General features: G+C 36.9%; 3 protein-coding genes and 1 long non-coding RNA gene across 6 annotated transcripts in view; 2 read left to right on the top strand and 2 right to left on the bottom strand.

Moving 5' to 3' along the window:
- Positions 1-1,918: 1,918 nt before the first annotated feature.
- LOC103519064 (zinc finger protein 260-like) overlaps positions 1,919-16,912 on the bottom strand; it is a 22,503-nt gene continuing 7,509 nt past the window's right edge. Inside the window, exons 2-10 of the mRNA XM_026830506.1 lie at positions 15,302-15,417; positions 14,649-14,797; positions 9,273-9,391; positions 6,512-6,565; positions 5,454-5,804; positions 4,867-5,061; positions 3,869-4,240; positions 2,753-2,936; positions 1,919-2,130 (exon numbers count right to left, since the gene is read on the bottom strand). Coding sequence (XP_026686307.1) covers positions 1,974-2,130; positions 2,753-2,936; positions 3,869-4,240; positions 4,867-5,061; positions 5,454-5,804; positions 6,512-6,565; positions 9,273-9,391; positions 14,649-14,797; positions 15,302-15,417 — 1,697 coding nt within the window. The 3' untranslated portion in view covers positions 1,919-1,973. The remainder of the gene's footprint in view (positions 2,131-2,752; positions 2,937-3,868; positions 4,241-4,866; positions 5,062-5,453; positions 5,805-6,511; positions 6,566-9,272; positions 9,392-14,648; positions 14,798-15,301; positions 15,418-16,912) is intronic.
- On the top strand, positions 8,403-11,377 carry LOC103519054 (targeting protein for Xklp2 homolog). Of its 2 annotated transcripts, none has more exons than XM_026830598.1 (4): positions 8,403-9,165; positions 9,326-9,934; positions 10,068-10,262; positions 10,407-11,377. In XM_026830598.1, the coding sequence occupies exons 1-4, from the start codon at positions 8,643-8,645 to the stop codon at positions 10,943-10,945; spliced, it is 1,866 nt and encodes a 621-aa protein (XP_026686399.1). In that variant the 5' UTR covers positions 8,403-8,642; the 3' UTR covers positions 10,946-11,377. The 2 variants fall into 2 exon arrangements, with proteins under 2 accessions (XP_026686399.1, XP_026686403.1); XM_026830602.1 differs by having other exon boundaries at positions 9,326-10,047; positions 10,181-10,262; positions 10,407-11,376.
- LOC103518907 (peptide deformylase, mitochondrial-like) lies at positions 11,878-16,663 on the top strand. Its single transcript, XM_008483990.3, has 5 exons — positions 11,878-12,195; positions 12,547-12,714; positions 13,486-13,609; positions 13,929-14,143; positions 16,420-16,663. Exons 1-4 carry the CDS (start codon positions 12,040-12,042, stop codon positions 14,120-14,122), a joined length of 642 nt encoding a protein of 213 aa, XP_008482212.1. The 5' UTR covers positions 11,878-12,039; the 3' UTR covers positions 14,123-14,143; positions 16,420-16,663.
- The window catches only part of LOC113471453, a 2,652-nt gene continuing 1,633 nt past the window's right edge, over positions 15,894-16,912 (bottom strand). For both annotated transcript variants that reach the window (XR_003394147.1, XR_003394148.1), the window contains exon 2: positions 15,894-16,736. This is a non-coding gene — a long non-coding RNA (uncharacterized LOC113471453). The remainder of the gene's footprint in view (positions 16,737-16,912) is intronic.

The raw sequence follows: 16,912 nt of genomic DNA, 5'->3' as shown, positions 1-16,912 counted from the left end.
AGGTCTGTAGTTACCAAAAATACAGATAAAATTACAAATAAAGACCAAGATGCTGTATGGGGAGATATTTTATAGAGAAGATGGCATACCTACCTAAGTATAATATCAAAAATCTTTAAATTAAAACAGCATTTCTGTACCCAATTTCCTAGATAATATTGGAATTGAATTTATTTATTTAGCATCGATGGCTATTATCTTACAACATTAAACATAGGTGTAACAAAGAATGTACAGTGAATGATAAAATACAATTAAATTGAATGAGAATATAGAACAATCAACATTGGGGTTATTATAGTAAAAAAAGGACCCAATTTTACAAACATATTCGTATTCAGTATTCCTCCAGCTTCAACTGTCTAGATCTCATTTGTTTCTTGAGCTGCATCTTAAAAAGCTCCACACTCAACTCCTTGAGATCTTTAGGTAATTTATTGTAACTATAATTATAAATTTGTAGGCAATTGAGTTTGCACTTTTTTTTTTTTTATTAATACTGTCAACAAATAAATTATTTCTATTCCTTGTTAGATATTTATGCTTGTCCTTATTTTGAACTCTTCACGGGACTGCAGGCGGTGGGTTCACAGGGTTTCATAGCTGTCAGATGAGTGGTTTGGCCAGGTATGGAGTTTGAACAAGCAGGCAAACAGTTTGTACCACATACAATTGTATAGGTGTATGTACAAATAAAATTGATTTGATTTGATTGAACTAATAAATTTGATAGGTATGGAGGGGTCAGTCCCAGTACCATTTTGTGTATAAAAGTAAGTACATTAAGCAGGATATTGAGTATCCCTGACATTGAGAATACCAAGACAATTCAACATATCTACAATATGTGTTCTGTAAGGGGCTCCTGTTACAATTCAAATGGCAGATTTCACCAACACAAACATTATAGACATTTGTTTTGCAGAATCTGAAGTTCATCGATTTGAGTCTTGTTAAATAGAAATATCCCACTTTCTAGTATACATATTCAAAATGTGGTGTAAAACTCATGGCTTTGTCCAGACTCACACCCAGGTATTTGCATGTTGATACCTATTCTAAAATTTCAGACCCATTTTTACGGATAGATTCAGGGACAGAATTTGGTTTCTAGCACTTTTAATCAATCTCTCCTCTTTCTTTGTATCGGTACCACTGATGCTCATTTCTCTGGAAATTAGTGTTGGGAATAATCGATTATGATAATCGATTAATCGATTATTATTGATAATCGTAATCGTAATCGATTATAAAAAATAATCGAAAGTATAATCGATTATGAAAAATAATCGGAAAATCACATTTTGGTATTTTTGCCAATGGAGCAGTTGCAAATGGGTAAAAATTATTATTAAATGGTCGATTCCTATGTAAAAAGTTGGGAAAAAAATCCAAATCTGAGGTCAAAACTCCGAAAAAATAACTTTAAAAGGTCGAAAATTCAATTTTTATTTTCCGTTCTAATGAAAGAGCTCAAATATGTGTGACGTCAGACTTTACGGAGTTGTTTTTTTCGTCCGTTAGGTAGCGCCATAATGCAAGCGCGCTAGCGGGGGAGCAGAAAGAACTGCGCAGAAACGTATGCGCACAAACACATTAATGCGTTGCCTGCGAGGGAGCTTTGCTCGGGACATTTGATGTGACGTCATCGCCTACGGGAGCGTATGCCGTGACGTCAAAGTTCACGATTTACCGGCATTTTTTAAATCGATTTATCTCGGGATCTAGAAGTCGTAGAAGATAAGAAAAATTCCGTTGGTCCTCATTTTTCCTGCTCTATGACTTTGAAACATCACCCAAGTAAGCGCAACTGATCTATTCGGTCTGTATTTTTTGAGTTCATTTAAATTTCTCTTCCCGGGGATTCCTCTATTAACGCAACAAGTCATTCACAAATGAAGTTAACAGAAAAACGAAGAAATCCCTCCCATACCTTCAGTTTGAAGCCGTTCAGACGCGTCAAGTGACTCGGATCATACGGTATGCTTCTTCTTATGCACCATCAGGGTAGATCGGGACACGAACGCCTTATTGCACAACTCACACGAGTAAGGTCGCTCGCCGGTGTGAAGACGCTTGTGTATGGCCATGGGCGAGAACTGAGTGAACGATTGACCACAGATGTTACATCTGGAAATCAAATGTTACTTCATTAATGAGAAGCAGAAGAGACTATGCAACAGATGGGGGCTGAACGATAGAGAGGAGTTGACACAACATAGAGTTCTTTGGAGGCAAAGGCAAGCAGTCTGGTCGGCACGGGATTCACATATTTCACATATCCCTAATACGCCATCGGAGTGAGTGAGAGAGTTCATTAACGAGCATGAATCATAAACATACTTTTTTTTATTTTGTTATGTTATACAGATTATGTTGAGGTTCGAGTTTGATTCAATAATAAATAGGTATGTATTTACTTAAAAAAAAAGAGGTTTGACAGAGGGAACTGTAACTGCTAAGGTCTTATCGCCCCGAAAGCGGAAAGAAGGAAGACAAGATGGGAGAATGCCAGCCGTTTCGAGAACGAGCCTTATTTGTTTGGGATGAAATCCGCCGCGGGTGGGAATCGAACCTGCGGCCTAGCGTTTACAAGGCAGACGCGCTACCAACCAAGCTAACTAGGTTAGCCCTTTGTTGGAGAAAAACCCCCACGAACACCCACTGGGAAAAACAAACACAATAATATGTATTGTAAAGTTGCCATCATTATAAATAAATAAATTATCATTACAAAATTCCATTCACTTACCTATAAGGTCTCTCTCCAGTATGGCTCCGTGTATGACATCGTAACGCATCCCGCCTAGCGAACGCCTTACCGCATGTTTCACACACAAATGATTTCTCTCCCGTATGCATGGTGTTGTGAATTTTCAGATCCACCTTGGTCAGGAAGCCCTTGTTGCAGTGCTCACATACGAATGGCTTATCGCCTGGGAAGGAAGAAATAATATAAATACATATGTAATGAAATGAGGAAATATTTAAAGTCTCAGCTTAGGCATAAGAGGCGTGAACAATAACTGTTCAGTTAAGTACCAACGTAACTGTCTCACCTGTGAGGTAAACAGCAAACCACAAGGTTCACACTTGTCCCAATAAGAGTGAGGTTCTGGCTTACCTGTGAGGTAAACAACAAGCCACAAGGTTCACACTTGTCCCAATGAGAGTTAGGTTCTGGCAAATAAATGGTCGATTCCTATGTAAAAAGTTGGGAAAAATCCAAATCTGAGGTCAAAACTCCAAAAAAATAACTGTAACAGGTCGAAAATTCAATTTAATATTTTTTTTTTTTTTTTTTTTTTTTTTTTTTTTTACCAGCAGGGGAAAAGCCCCACTTTGGCCATATCTTTATTTTAACAATAAAAATAATAGTGCTAACATTTATACTTTTTTTAATAGGACAGAAAAGTCTCGTCAAATTCTCAAATGTATGGGGCACACCAAAATTACCCATTCGTTCTTGTTCAGAAGAGAAGATCCACCAGTTTGTGATGAGCGCAATACTGCCCTAACAGTGGAACATATTCTCCTGTCCTGTCTAGCCAAATGATGCGTTTCCGCCCTAGCTCCTTTCTGGATTCGGCCCTCTCTAATGTCCTCAACGATGATCCTGATTCCATCGCTATCCTTATGCATTTCTTAAAGAGAAACAACATCCTAAAAGAACTGTAGGCCACTTTATCTATTTACCGCATATGACCTATGTTACCATTGTTACTGAATTATGTAAAATGAAATGAAAAATTCTCAAATTATATTGAGGACAAAATTCCATACCTCGGCAGGGATTCGAACCCACGCCCTCTCGCTCAGGAGACGATGAACTACCACACTACCGAGACAGACAGTACTTACTACTTACCCGTGTGTATCCTGAGGTGCGTGTTCAAATACGACTTGCTCACAAACAGCTTCTTGCACACGGGACACGGGTACTGCCGGTTATCATTGCCCGAATGTATCTTCTGGTGGCTCTTACACAGGCCCTTCGTAATGAACCCTCGGCCACATATCTCACAGCTGTACGGTTTCACGCCCATGTGCCGATTCTCGTGATCCAGGAGCGTCTGTTTGGTTTTGAAACTTCGCGGGCAAGTTTTGCAGGCGTAGGGTTTGTCGGTGCTGTGTACACGCTGGTGGACGATCAGATAGGATTTGTTCTGGAAGCCCTTACCGCACGCATTACACTCGTACTCATACCGCCCCGTGTGCTTCGCCTCATGCTCGTCCAGACCTGGGGAAAATAATTCATTGTTTTTTACTGCCTTGGAAGCCAGCACACAGGCACACACATTGTAGGAAAATATTGGGAATCGCGCAATAAAATGGCCTAATGGTCAATTCTTGACATTAGCTAACAACAACAACTTGACAATTTCGGAATCGAATTTCTTGTCAGTTTGTTTTTTACACAATAACTTTCGAATGGTTTGTCCAATTTTTGTGAAAATTCATTTTTTCTAGGGGCTTAACTGTTAAGAAGTTTAAAGTGAGAGAGAGAGAGAGATTTGATAGAGTGAACTGTAACTGCCGAGGTCTTATCGTCCCGAAATCAAAGAGAGAAGGAGGACATGACAGGAGAAAGTCAGTCGTTCCAAGAACGAACCTTATCTGTGTTTAGGATAAACACGCGCGCCGCGCGCTACCCTTTAAGCGACCTAGTCCAGCCACAAGTATGATTTGTTTATTTATTTAGATTCTTTACACTTTATTGGTTATAATTCAATGTACAAGAAATTACAAATAAAGAGCAAAATTATTACCTAAAGCAAATTCTACGATTCAACACTAAGGTCCTAAGATTTCAGGTTATCCTTAACTAGAGACTACCAGGCTAGGAGGTAAATACACAGAACATACCCAATTTGGATCGGAATCTCTTCTCACACTTGAAGCACTGAAATGGTTTATCAACACCATGGTTGCTAACATGAAAGTTGTATTTGGCCAGAGAGGAGAACTTCTTCGGACAGCGATCACACTTGTGCAATGATTTTGATTCAGGTTTCCCTGTATCAATCACTTCCTTTGGATTTATATCAGTCTCAGGTTCATCTGAAAACAATGAGGGGGAAAAATGAGTTTTCCTAGCAAGTAGCTCCTAGTGACCCAAAAGATAAAAAAACACACACACAAGTTGTGACTTTGAATGTTCCAGAATTTCGGAGCCTGGCCTACAGTAAAGGAGAAAAACTTCCGCCCTGATCAGGACCCAGCACCTGCGGGTTGAGAGTCAGTGCTCTTCACCACTCGGCCACAGAGAACAAAATGTTCAACATAAAAACAATTATTATTATTATGTCTCTTATCGCACATCTGATGAGGGACATACTACAGGATAGGTATATTACGACACAGACCACAGGCGTCCAATATAGCGGTTGTTTCATTGCTACGAAATAAAAACGGCGGTGAAACAATCATCTTTAAAAAAAAAAAATCCATACCCATATACCCATCCTCCATATTGTCATCACTGGCAATCGGATCTTTGATCAAGTCGCTTTTCACCACAGTAGATTTACTTTGTGCATCCCCTCCTTTGTCCCCATCATCCGAGTTCACAGGTACACCATTGGTTAAAGCACCCACCAGAACACCATTTGATAGTACAGGCGTGACTGGAATGGTCTGCTGAGGCATTTGTCTGTAGGTTTCCATGTGAGAGAGTATGTAGTTCACATCCTGGCTTGGTTCAGAAGTTGGCTGCTTCGAATGGATTTCCGTGCAGTGAACGGCATATGCTTCCTGAAATAAACGAAGTAGAAGAATTGAACTGAATATTCGGTCGAAAGTATCTAGAGATCTTACAGAAAGATTATCTGAGCCAAACTTGCTAAATGGTTCACTTAGCCACAATTGGGCTGGATATGGAGATCAGTTAGTCAATGTCCCTTCTGGCTGCCTGAAATATTTGCAATAATAATAATATATTAGAGATTTTATTTTTATAGATGGAGGGACAATATTCTTTTTAATTTTGTTCCTTTATACCAGGTCAACAAGGTTTATTGATTTGAGAGGACCAGGGAAGAAAACCATAGTAGGCTTTTAATGAATGAGTCAATGTCATATTGTCTACAAAAAAAGTCACTTTGACTTGCCTGGACAGCAAAAAAAGTATGGGAAATTAAGAATATTTACCTGGTATTGCCAAATAAATGATGGGAAAGGAATGCAGAGAAACTGGTAGATCCCTCATCCAATGTTCATTTGACATTTTCTTGGATCTGAAAATTAATTGAAATGGGATACAAATTAATTTTTTATTAACTAAATAGGAAGCTCCTTAGACATCTGATGCTGATAGGGGAGAGTAATAATTGCTTCTTTATCTTTTTCTCTCTTCCTCACAAAATTTCAGAGGAGTAGGATAACAACTAGGGCTGCCACTGCACATAGAAAGACCATTTTTGGTGTTTTTCTTTGGGTTAGTAAAAAAAACACACACACACAGACAAAAGGACTTAATGGCAAGAAAATAAATTGTTTGCACAAACCCTACACAGTTCATTGAACTCTTGCAGTTCTTCCGTGAGACTTGTCATGGTGACAATGGCTGAAATGAAAGTAAAAAGTACAGTTAGCAAGATAAGATGGTAAGTATATACCTACTTGATAAGAACTTTAATGTTATGCCCATAGATATTACAATACTCAAGTCAGAGCCATAGCAAAGCCAACACAGTTCAGCCTGACTTTCTTGTATTGAAGGAGTGGTTTTATGTAAGTAATGTTCCATATTGCCTTCACTGTCTATGAAGGGATCAAAGATTTCCACCACCACCACCACCACCTCCTCAGACACTAGAATAAAGTGTTGGACTCACCAACATGTGAGGTTCTTGGGGAGGTCTGACCAGCACAGCCTTTGCATCTCTGGTAGACCTTTGGAGTACCGATAGGCTTTGTTGGTTTCTCCCACCCTACTAGAATAGGAAAAGGAAACCCTGTGCTAACTGTATGGAAGCCCAGTCCTATTGTTCACACAATGGGCCCATTTTTACGTGTGAGGTCTACTAACTGTTCATTATTGAACTAGTTGTGTTTGTTGGGTAGGATATTGGACACCTATATGGAAAAAAACTTAAAATGAAAAATACTTACCTCTTGTGTTTCAGAATAAAAATAGGTAGTAGACAAAGGGGACTACACAGGATAAACCATACAATTTGAGATTTTTGTTGAAATCGAATGCGGAGTTCTCCTCAAGTAGGGATAATACAGATAAGATACGAATATCACCAAAAATTTATTCATGGAAAAAGTGCACAAGTCCACAATAAGCAATAAGCAAAAAATTAAAACTTAAAACAGGCAAAAATGCGATCCTCCACTGTTGACTTGCATCTCGAATGCAGAAAAATGCATTTTTGTGATGAGTCGACTCATTCTGCACTTTCGTGGCATTCGTCTTGTGAACGCGTCTTTTTGGGCGGTTTCTTTTGAAATGTCGCTGATCGAACGAAGCGAGTTTTGCGATCGCATCGATCGATACTCATGAAATTTACGATTTTACGTTTTCCCTTTTAAAAAGCAGATTTTTTTTAAACTATAATTAGTGTTGATTTTTTTTTTCTTGTAATTGGATGGGTGTCCATTTGAGTACAAATTATAAAGTTGCCTTTATTATTTTCAGAGTGTTCAGTAGTTGTCCTTATAAGTAAATAGCTCTTGTTAATCCCACCCAAAGAGGAAAAGACCCAGATGTAAGAACAACTAAACCAGTAAAAGCATTGATGGACTAGGGCTAGGCACTGGATATCTATTTACCTAATGTACCTATTTTAAAGGTGGACATAAACGATAGAAAAAAAAATATAGGTATCTACCTAATAAGAATATTTATTGTAATGGTACTTGAAATGTTAACAGTACTGACCATCTATGTGTATGATGTTTCACATACAGTGTCGGGATTTCACACCTGAGACTCCTGAGCACGAATTTAAATAATGTATAGCCTTCTGCATCAAAATTACCTATGTTACCTTGGAAAATGACAATGGGTAGGGTAATAACTAGGTTGGGCTATGGGACTGGCAAAATCTGACTAATCTATTGAACTGAAAACACAATTGATTATATACAAGTAATAATTACGTATAGTTACTTTAATTATATTAATTATAATCTCATATTTTTTAATTTAGCTTAATTTAAATAATAAAAACACTTCACAGCAAAAATAATGGAGTTTTTTAAAATGAATTTTTAAAATCTCGCGGTTTGTGATAAAAATGAGTCGACTCGACTCCTTCGAGACGTAACCTCTATGCACATTTCCTCTTTGCAGAACGCCATTTCTCGTTTTTTTTTTTTTTTCCATTTTTCTTTTTTTTTTTTTTTTTTTTCAAAAATTTGAAAAAGTTTTTCTGTTAAAAGTTTCAAGTTTTGCTGAATAGCTGAATTTTATTTTTCATCAGTTTTCTTTGATTTTGTGGTAAATTAGATACTTCTTTCATAATCTATATAACTAGAATAACTAGATTCAGATCCAGAAATTAGTCGTTCAACATCTTTCATTCGTACGGTAAAATCCAACCGCCAACGGGTTGAGTCCCTAATCCCCCTACTGCTGTCTTTTTTATGTGGGGAGAATTTTGAAAGATTTGTAATTATACATTAATATAAAAATGAGCGAGACACAAAAGTTCGAGTATAATGCCCCAACTTACGTCGACTTTGTAAATGGTTTTGATGATAGTGGTGATGTGGACAACTTTTTTGATCTTTCCAAGAAACAGGAGTCTGAAGGGGGGAACATGAATTCTACAATGACAATGAATTCCCAGCTATGTGTCCCCAAAGTTGAAGAAGAATTTTGCACTCCAGACAAACATAGTACTCCAGAACCTGCCAAACATAACTCCCCAGACCCCGTGGAAGATTATATACAACAAGAGAATCTTACACCAAATGTGAAAGCAACATGTAAGACTCCAAATCCACAGAATGGAAGAAGGTCTAGGATTCTGTTTGAAGCTTTGGAAGGCTTATGCATCACAGGCAGCTTAAAAACTCACAAAATGATGACAAGGAAAGATCCTAGAACTCCGTTGTTGGAGTTGAGAGGAAGAACTGTACCCAGAAATGTCAACTTTACTTTTGATCATGACAAAATTCAGAACAAAGTTTGCCGTGAAATAATATTTGAAGATGAAACAGACAATCTTGCCAAACAGATTAGCAAGATAAGTTTTGACAATGCTATAGCTCATGAAACTGAGTTCATTGACAATAAGGATATGTTACAAGAACTTTACTTTTGATCATGACAAAATTCAGAACAAAGTTTGCCGTGAAATAATATTTGAAGATGAAACAGACAATCTTGCCAAACAGATAGGCAAGATGAGTTTTGACAATGCTATAGCCCATGAAACTGAGTTCATTGACAATAAGGATATGTTACAAGGCAATCAAAATACCACTGTGACATATGAAACTGAGCAAGTTAATCAGCATAATGTGACATTTGATAATCAAGAAACCACTGTTATTTATGATGCCAAGCAGGTGAACAAAAATGATATCATCAATGGAAATAAGGAGAATGGACCTCGGAATGGTACTCCCTTGAAATGTATTGAAAATAATGCCATAGGTGAACAAAGAAAGAGGAAGTCTTGTGTTCATTCTCCAACTGTATCCTCCATGCATAATAACAAATATATTAGCCTAGCCGAGACAGCTTTAAAATCCAATGGAGGATTCAAACCCAGGCAAGAAAACAAATATGCCCCAAAAGAAACTACCAAATTTTTGACAAAGCCCAAGACACCCAATCTTCAAACCAAGTCTAGAGTTAGACCAAGCAATATTCTTTCTCATTCTCAAGAAGAAGAGAAAATAATGAAAGAACTTAGAGCTCATCAGCCAAAAGCACTGCCTATCCCTAAAGGATTATTCAATCCACCCAAACTTGGTGTTCGAAGAGTGGCTGTGCCAAAATACAATTTCTCTAATAATGATCCAAAAAAGAAGATTGAGTTTCTACCTAGAAAAGGTGTTGGCCACTCAAAAGATAACTGTGTTAAGGTGGTTGAAACGCAAACTTGGTGTTCGAAGAGTGGCTGTGCCAAAATACAATTTCTCTAATAATGATCCAAAAAAGAAGATTGAGTTTCTACCTAGAAAATGTGTTGGCCACTCAAAAGATAACTGTGTTAAGGTGGTTGAAACAGATCAAGATGGTATGACTGTAATCAATAAAGAAGTTGGTCATCGTGGTGTTGGAGTGAGTATTGCTGCAGATACAGCAACAAAATACAAGAACAGAGTAACCAAGTGTCAGCCTTTCAGTTTCTATGAAAGAGAACAGGAAAGATTCAGAAGGAAGGAAGAGAAAATTAAGGAAATCATTGAAGAGGAAAAGAGATGGGCTGAGTTTGCTGCAGATACAGCAACAAAATACAAGAACAGAGTAACCAAGTGTCAGCCTTTCAGTTTCTATGAAAGAGAACAGGAAAGATTCAGAAAGAAGGAAGAGAAAATTAAGGAAATCATTGAAGAGGAAAAGAGATGGGCTGAGTTCCATGCTAATCCTTTGCCAAGGTTTGTACAAAAGGCAAAGAAGCAACTTGCTAGTAGCCAAGGGAGTTTGAATATGACCACATGCAGCCACAGCACAACATGTTCTATTAATTCTGAACAGTTTGTTTTCAAAGCAAAGTCACCATCTGTATTACATCAAAAACCCTTCATTCCAAGGAAATCCATAAAGCCATGTTCCCAAGTATTGGATTTCACTCTTCATACAGAAGAGAGGAGTCATCAGAGAGAACTTTATGAAAGTACAAAGAAACAGAGGGAACTTGAAATGCAGTTGTATCTCCAGGAACGTGAGAGAGAACAGAGAGAAAGAGAAGAAGCTGAATACAGAAAAGCAAGAATGTCAACTGTGCACAAGCCTTTGCCATTACCCAAGTATAAATAAATAATCTTTTCTACAACTATTACCTTGTTCTGAGGATTGAAATGGTACTTTTATCACAGGACACAGGTCTTCATGTTAACTTTGTTTGATTTCAACACTGTATTTCTTGTAAATTTGTTAAAATTTTATTTTTAATACATAATGAGTAGTAATAATTAGGTACCTGCACCTTGAAAAAATCAATAGGTAGATTCTTATAGTTTTTCTCTCTTAATTCTAGGTAGGTACTTAATTACCATGATTTTAGTGATTACATTTTAGAAGATACCATTTTTTATTTGTACTACTAATCATAAGTAGATTTGTTTTCTATTTTTAAATTGTAAATTTCACAGATTAGTAGGTAATTCATTTTAATGTTTTAATTTTACATTTTCCTAAGAGCAAGAATGTCACTCATGAAATTCTGATTGTTTTAATATTAATGATGTTTAATTTATTTTAAGAAGTGCATACTTATAGCTATTTCTAAACAAACTTAATAAAAATTAAAATATTTTTATTATATTAAGGCCTTCATGTGTATTTTTCAATGTAGGTACCTTCCTAGTAAATCCGAATTTGGATTGGTTGTAAACAGTTGACTGCCATTTGGTCCATAAATTTGGAAATTTTGGGAAATGGAATCATTCATTTGATACTTCTCTGAAAAGTGACAGCATTGGCAGTTGGGAGTGACAAGGGTCAGTGGGAATACCCACAGTCAGTTGAATTATTAAGGATATTATTTTGTGAGAAAACATTATTATTAATTTCTCTTCCTCTAGGAAGGAAAGAAAAAATTTGTTCAGACTTCAGAGTTCCACACTTGATGCAATGAAGGGTTAATATCTCGGAGCATGTCAAATTTGAGGTTAGGATTTTAGATTCAGTTGTAAACATAACCTCAAATATTTAAACCTCTTCCTCCTATCTATAGGAAGGAAAGTCGGGTCAAATGTTTTCTCTTTTCTTCAATCATTACAAAATTTGTAGCCTTTTAACAGAATTTTGATCTGTTTTCTGTTTGTTAAATAGCCTTTGATAGAACTTTTAACACCCTCTTGATTCGTCGGTAATTCATGAAACCACATTAACCTCTGGGTAAGAGTGAAATGAAAATTGTGAGTGTTGTTAGGAACCTTCTCCGAAAGAAGGTTATACCAAAGAACCCACCTTACTTTCATGTCACCCAAATTGGAGATCCAGTACTTAGGAATGTGTGCAAGCCAATTGACCCAGCTGAAATAAATTCTGATAGGATTCAAAAGGTAAGAACTCCATAGATTGAACTGTAAGAATGGGGATTTTCTTGACTAAAAATTGAAGAGGAAAGGATTGGAGAAAGCTAAGAATAAACCTCATCTGTTTAGGATAGTTTTGTCCTGGATAGGAATTTAACCCATGTCCTAAGTGCTTTCAAGGCAAGGAAACTACCCTCCAATCAAAGAAGGCTTGCTAAACACCACCATTTAAAACAGAAAATAGAGTCTTAGCTGGATGGAGTTGTGATATCAGACAGATGGAGCGTCAAGAGTCAAACACTCTCCAAGATCTTCTAAGTATAAGTAAGTAAGTATACCTTCTGTTTCACAGACCTGTTCTGCTTTTTCCATTTTTAGATCATTCTCCAAATGAAGAACGTGATGAAACGGTTCGATTTGTTTGGGCTGAGTGCTCCTCAAGTTGGACTTCCACTAAGATTGTTCATAGTAGCATTTCCAGATCCAGAAGAAAGTTTCAGTGAGGGTGATATCAAGAAGTTTGAAATGCAAGCCTTTCCTCACATGGTAAGTATGAACATCGGGAAAACTGTACTCATCTCAATAAACAAATTACCTGGCATAGTTACCTTTAAGAAAGCATTTGTGGGTACTTTTTTAGTCTGTCCTTCCTTTATTATTACACTAGTAATAAAAAGGTATAAGGGACAGACTATTGTATTTGCTCTGGTATTGTCTGTCTTTCACTGTCACTCTGTCTGTCCCCATAGATGGACTTATCCAAACCTAGTCAACCTATATATCATATTAAAGGTCTTTTTATCAGGAACACGAAAATGGTAGTGCAAATTTTGTTCAGAGAACCATAAAGCCAAAAAAACTGGTTTTTGGGGGATTTTTTTTCACATTTTCTCACACAAATGAGCTTTAGATAACACTTCAGTCGTTATTTAGTGTCACCTATGTTGAGCTATGCCAAGCAAGGCCAATAAATGGATGGGTGATTTGAACCTTATATTGGGAATAAAGGGAGAATGGGCTTTAGTCTTGATTTTAAATCATTGCCATGAAAGTAAAATCGAAAAATCAAATCAAAAATAATAATAAACTGAATATTAAACAAATTAGGTAGGTACATAGGTATTGATTTTCTTTAATCACGATCAAATAAACTACAGGCTGAAAAATTCCCGGAGGGACGGGCCCAGCTTGTTGTTACCTTGTTTACTGTAATACCTACCTAGGTAGGTACCTTGACATGACAAATGTGTAAGTTTACCCTCACAGTCCAACCAAGATCTTTATTTTAAATTTTTATGGGTTGCATCTTTATTTCAGGTATGGATCAATCCAGAAATGAAAATCCTTGACTATAAAGATAAAGTCACAGCTCTGGAAGGATGTGCAAGTCTTAAAAGTCTCCAGGCTAAAGTTCCTCGGTACAGAAAAGTTCAACTCACAGGTAACACAAGCTGTGTGTATAGTACTCCCAGAAGTTTAGTGCCTTTAACCTAGTGTGTGTATAGTGGAGTCAGTAGGATTTTTTTGTTAATCTTTACCCAAGTAGAACAAGCTTAATTATTAGAGGAAGTCTTACCATCTCAAAACTAAAGAAAGAAGAGAAAGCCAGCCATTCCAAGAATAAACCTTGTCTGTTAGGAATAAATTCTGTTCCATGCAGGAATCAAGCCTGCAACCTAGCACTCCTACAAGTCAGGTATCTACTGGATTGTTTGAATTTGAGAGCATAAATACAGCAGTATCCTATTTGTTCTTGACAGGCCTTGATGAAACGGGTAAACCAGACTCCTGGACAGCAGAAGGTTGGGCTGCCCGAATAATTCAACATGAGATGGATCATCTTGATGGACTTCTATTCACCGACTCTATGCTGCCCAAATCTTTAGAGTGTGTATGCTGGCAGGATATTAATCTGCAAAATGGACTTCTTGAACTGCGCTACTATATGTCTTGAGATATGGGAGAAGCACTGAGAGTAAGTTTGGGGTCTTTGTGACAATAGGGACTGAAGAACCTCAGGTTTGATTCTACAATTTCGTTTTCCAGACTTTTTCTAAAACCTGGTTTAGAGTAGGTAAAAAGGGGAATCAATCAAAAACCTACAACACTGTGGATTTGGCTAAGGACAAAAAAAAATCATCAAGTCAAAATTGACCAATCAAATGCCTTGAGACTATTCTTAGCACGAACTTAAGAGCCAGCATTTTGTTCATAAATATGGGTGTAACTCTCGGATGAAGCAATCTGATTGGTACAGTAAACAGTAAATCGGTAATATTTTTTGAATATGTAATACATATTTTCCTCTACTGATCAACATACATCACGTACTTGGGATGTCAGACCGAATGTCAAATAAAATAAATGCATTCTACTTTTTTTTCGAGTGGAGACTTTCAAACATTGCCAAGCCACAAAAACGCCAGACATTTTTGCCTTAAAGCATGATTTTTTGATGAATAAGTTACATGGACACTTACACTTGCGTTTCTTTAACATTCTTTATGCTCTGAGTTAGATCATCGTTGAATTCTTTCCACACGGTGAATCCCAATTTCTTTTTCAAATCCTGTGCCGTTTTAGTTTTCGAAGCCAGGACGTGCTTCAACGTGTTGATTTCCTCTTCAACCTGAAACGACCCAAACAGAATAGTCACTCAAAGCAGGCCCTCATTATAGAAAAATTCTATTAAAAAAAAATAAGTTTGATAGAGGGAAATATAACTGCTAAGGTTTTGTCGTCTCGAAAGTGAAGCCAGCTGTTCCGTTCGGAGAACGAACCTTGTGTTGATTTCCTCTTCAACCTGAAACGACCCAAACAGAATAGTCACTCAAAGCAGGCCCTCATTATAGAAAAATTCTATTAAAAAAAGAAGTTTGATAGAGGGAAATATAACTGCTAAGGTTTTGTCGTCTCGAAAGTGAAGGGAAGGGAAAGACAGAATAGGAGAAAGCCAGCTGTTCCGTTCGGAGAACGAACCTTATCTGTTCAGAATAAAATCTGCCCCAGGCGGGAATCGAATCCGCGACTTATAAACCTTGAAGCTAACTAGAAACCTTGAAACCCATCAAAATCCTTTTTGTTTTATAAGCTCAATGCTGACATTTTCAGTTAATACATAACAATCTCTTACTCTGGCCAATTCCTGTGTCCATTCAGCTTTCTGTTTTTCTTGTTCTTCAGGTGAGAGGTTCTGCAGATCATTGATTCCTGAATCAGGAGACAGGTCTAAATTGTTGGCTTCTTCACCTGGAATCACAAAGCAGAAAATAATCACAATATGAATATCGCATCTCAAATATCGGATCAAAGGAAAAATCGTTGAATCAAAACGATCATTCAGTAGTGTAGATCCAGAAGTTGGAAGTTTGGAATCCAGGTTCAGTTATAGATATAATGAACATTTTAAAATCATATTTGTAAGTAAACAAATTAACTTTCGAAAAAGTTGCTAACAATGCCTGCTAGTAGTTGATGGGGAAACGTGACGCCTAAAGAGAATTTTCAACACTTGAAAATTGGAACGACCGGGTCGATTTTTCTGAACATTTTTCATTCAAAACGTTAGGGTTTCTGTGCATTATTCGATTTTTCACGCATTTTGTAATCGCAGATTTAAACTAACTAAAAGAAAGAGAAAGGAAAAATATTTCAGAAGGCAAGAGAGTATTGTTAACTTAATAAATAAAAAAACTCTTGACTTTTAGTTTTACAATTTTAATATATTTTATCTATACGCGTATTTCGGGTGTTACACGCGAAAACTAAAAGTCCAGAGTTTTTTATTTATTAAGTTATTGAAAGATTTACCAAGTTTTATTTTGGCCTTATTATAAGTATAAGAGTATTGTTGGTTATAGGAATTTTTAATTTAAGTTAGGATGTTACTGTATATACTGCAGCCGGATGCTATTTACATATAATGTAGTTTTTACGGGAATAAATAGGGCGTTCAATAGTGTATGTGTAAAAAAATACGCTGAATAAATCAGCAACAGTAAATTTGCAAAGTATTTGCTATAGATAGTGTATATGTAGATTATGTAGCAAATGTTTGCAGACGATATTTTCATATACCTACTACATGGAATGACCTAATAATAGTCAATACATCCTGCATTTCTAAACAACACTTAGGGATAATGGGATGTTTAATATGTATATTCTGCATCCGGCTTCTGGCATATACCCCAAGGGCATCAAAGGTTTGTGACTAACCCTCCTGTTTCTACTTGATCTCCTTCTCCTCAGGAATGACAGGTGTAGACGCAGGCGAGGTGATGTTTCCACTCCCAGCGGCCAGAGCCTCGTCAAAACTTTGCATGGAGATCGAGCGGGAGGTGGACACCTTTGTCTGAAACCCAATGGATGCAGCGTCAGTACCCACTAGGCGTTGCTGCAAGACAATAACGTGCGGGCGTGCAAAACAAAAGACGTGAGAAGCAAGTTCTACCACCAAGAAATAATAAGTGAAATAATACAGAAACAATAGGCGAAATAATAATAATAATAAAAAATGTCTGTCAAGGTGGAAAATGAGAGGTGTGAAATGAAAAGTGGGTATGTACCTTATACGATTCTCGAACAAATTTAAGATCATTGGAAATTGAACATTATAGAAAGACAAACTGAATAAAATAAACTTAGGATCCGGAAACATTGACAGCATGTCAATAATGAGAAGAACGATACAGTGTCTACGAAAACGATACCAAAAAAACTAAAAAAATTAATGAAAAAATAT

Source organism: Diaphorina citri, unplaced genomic scaffold (genome assembly GCF_000475195.1).
Source record: "Diaphorina citri unplaced genomic scaffold, Diaci psyllid genome assembly version 1.1 scaffold63, whole genome shotgun sequence".
NCBI lineage: Eukaryota > Metazoa > Arthropoda > Insecta > Hemiptera > Psyllidae > Diaphorina > Diaphorina citri.
This window is presented reverse-complemented; position numbering and strand designations above follow the sequence as displayed.

Excerpts from the sequence above, each read along its gene's own strand:
- LOC103519054 (XM_026830598.1), top strand. The coding sequence starts at position 8,643 with ATGAGCGAGACACAAAAGTTCGAGTATAATGCCCCAACTTACGTCGAC. Across the intron at positions 9,166-9,325 it reads CCGTGAAATAATATTTGAAG|ATGAAACAGACAATCTTGCC; the intron begins ATGAAACAGACA and ends TAATATTTGAAG. Across the intron at positions 10,263-10,406 it reads TGGAGTGAGTATTGCTGCAG|ATACAGCAACAAAATACAAG; the intron begins ATACAGCAACAA and ends AGTTTGCTGCAG.
- LOC103518907 (XM_008483990.3), top strand. The coding sequence starts at position 12,040 with ATGAAAATTGTGAGTGTTGTTAGGAACCTTCTCCGAAAGAAGGTTATA. Across the intron at positions 12,196-12,546 it reads ATTCTGATAGGATTCAAAAG|ATCATTCTCCAAATGAAGAA; the intron begins GTAAGAACTCCA and ends TTCCATTTTTAG. Across the intron at positions 12,715-13,485 it reads TGCAAGCCTTTCCTCACATG|GTATGGATCAATCCAGAAAT; the intron begins GTAAGTATGAAC and ends TCTTTATTTCAG.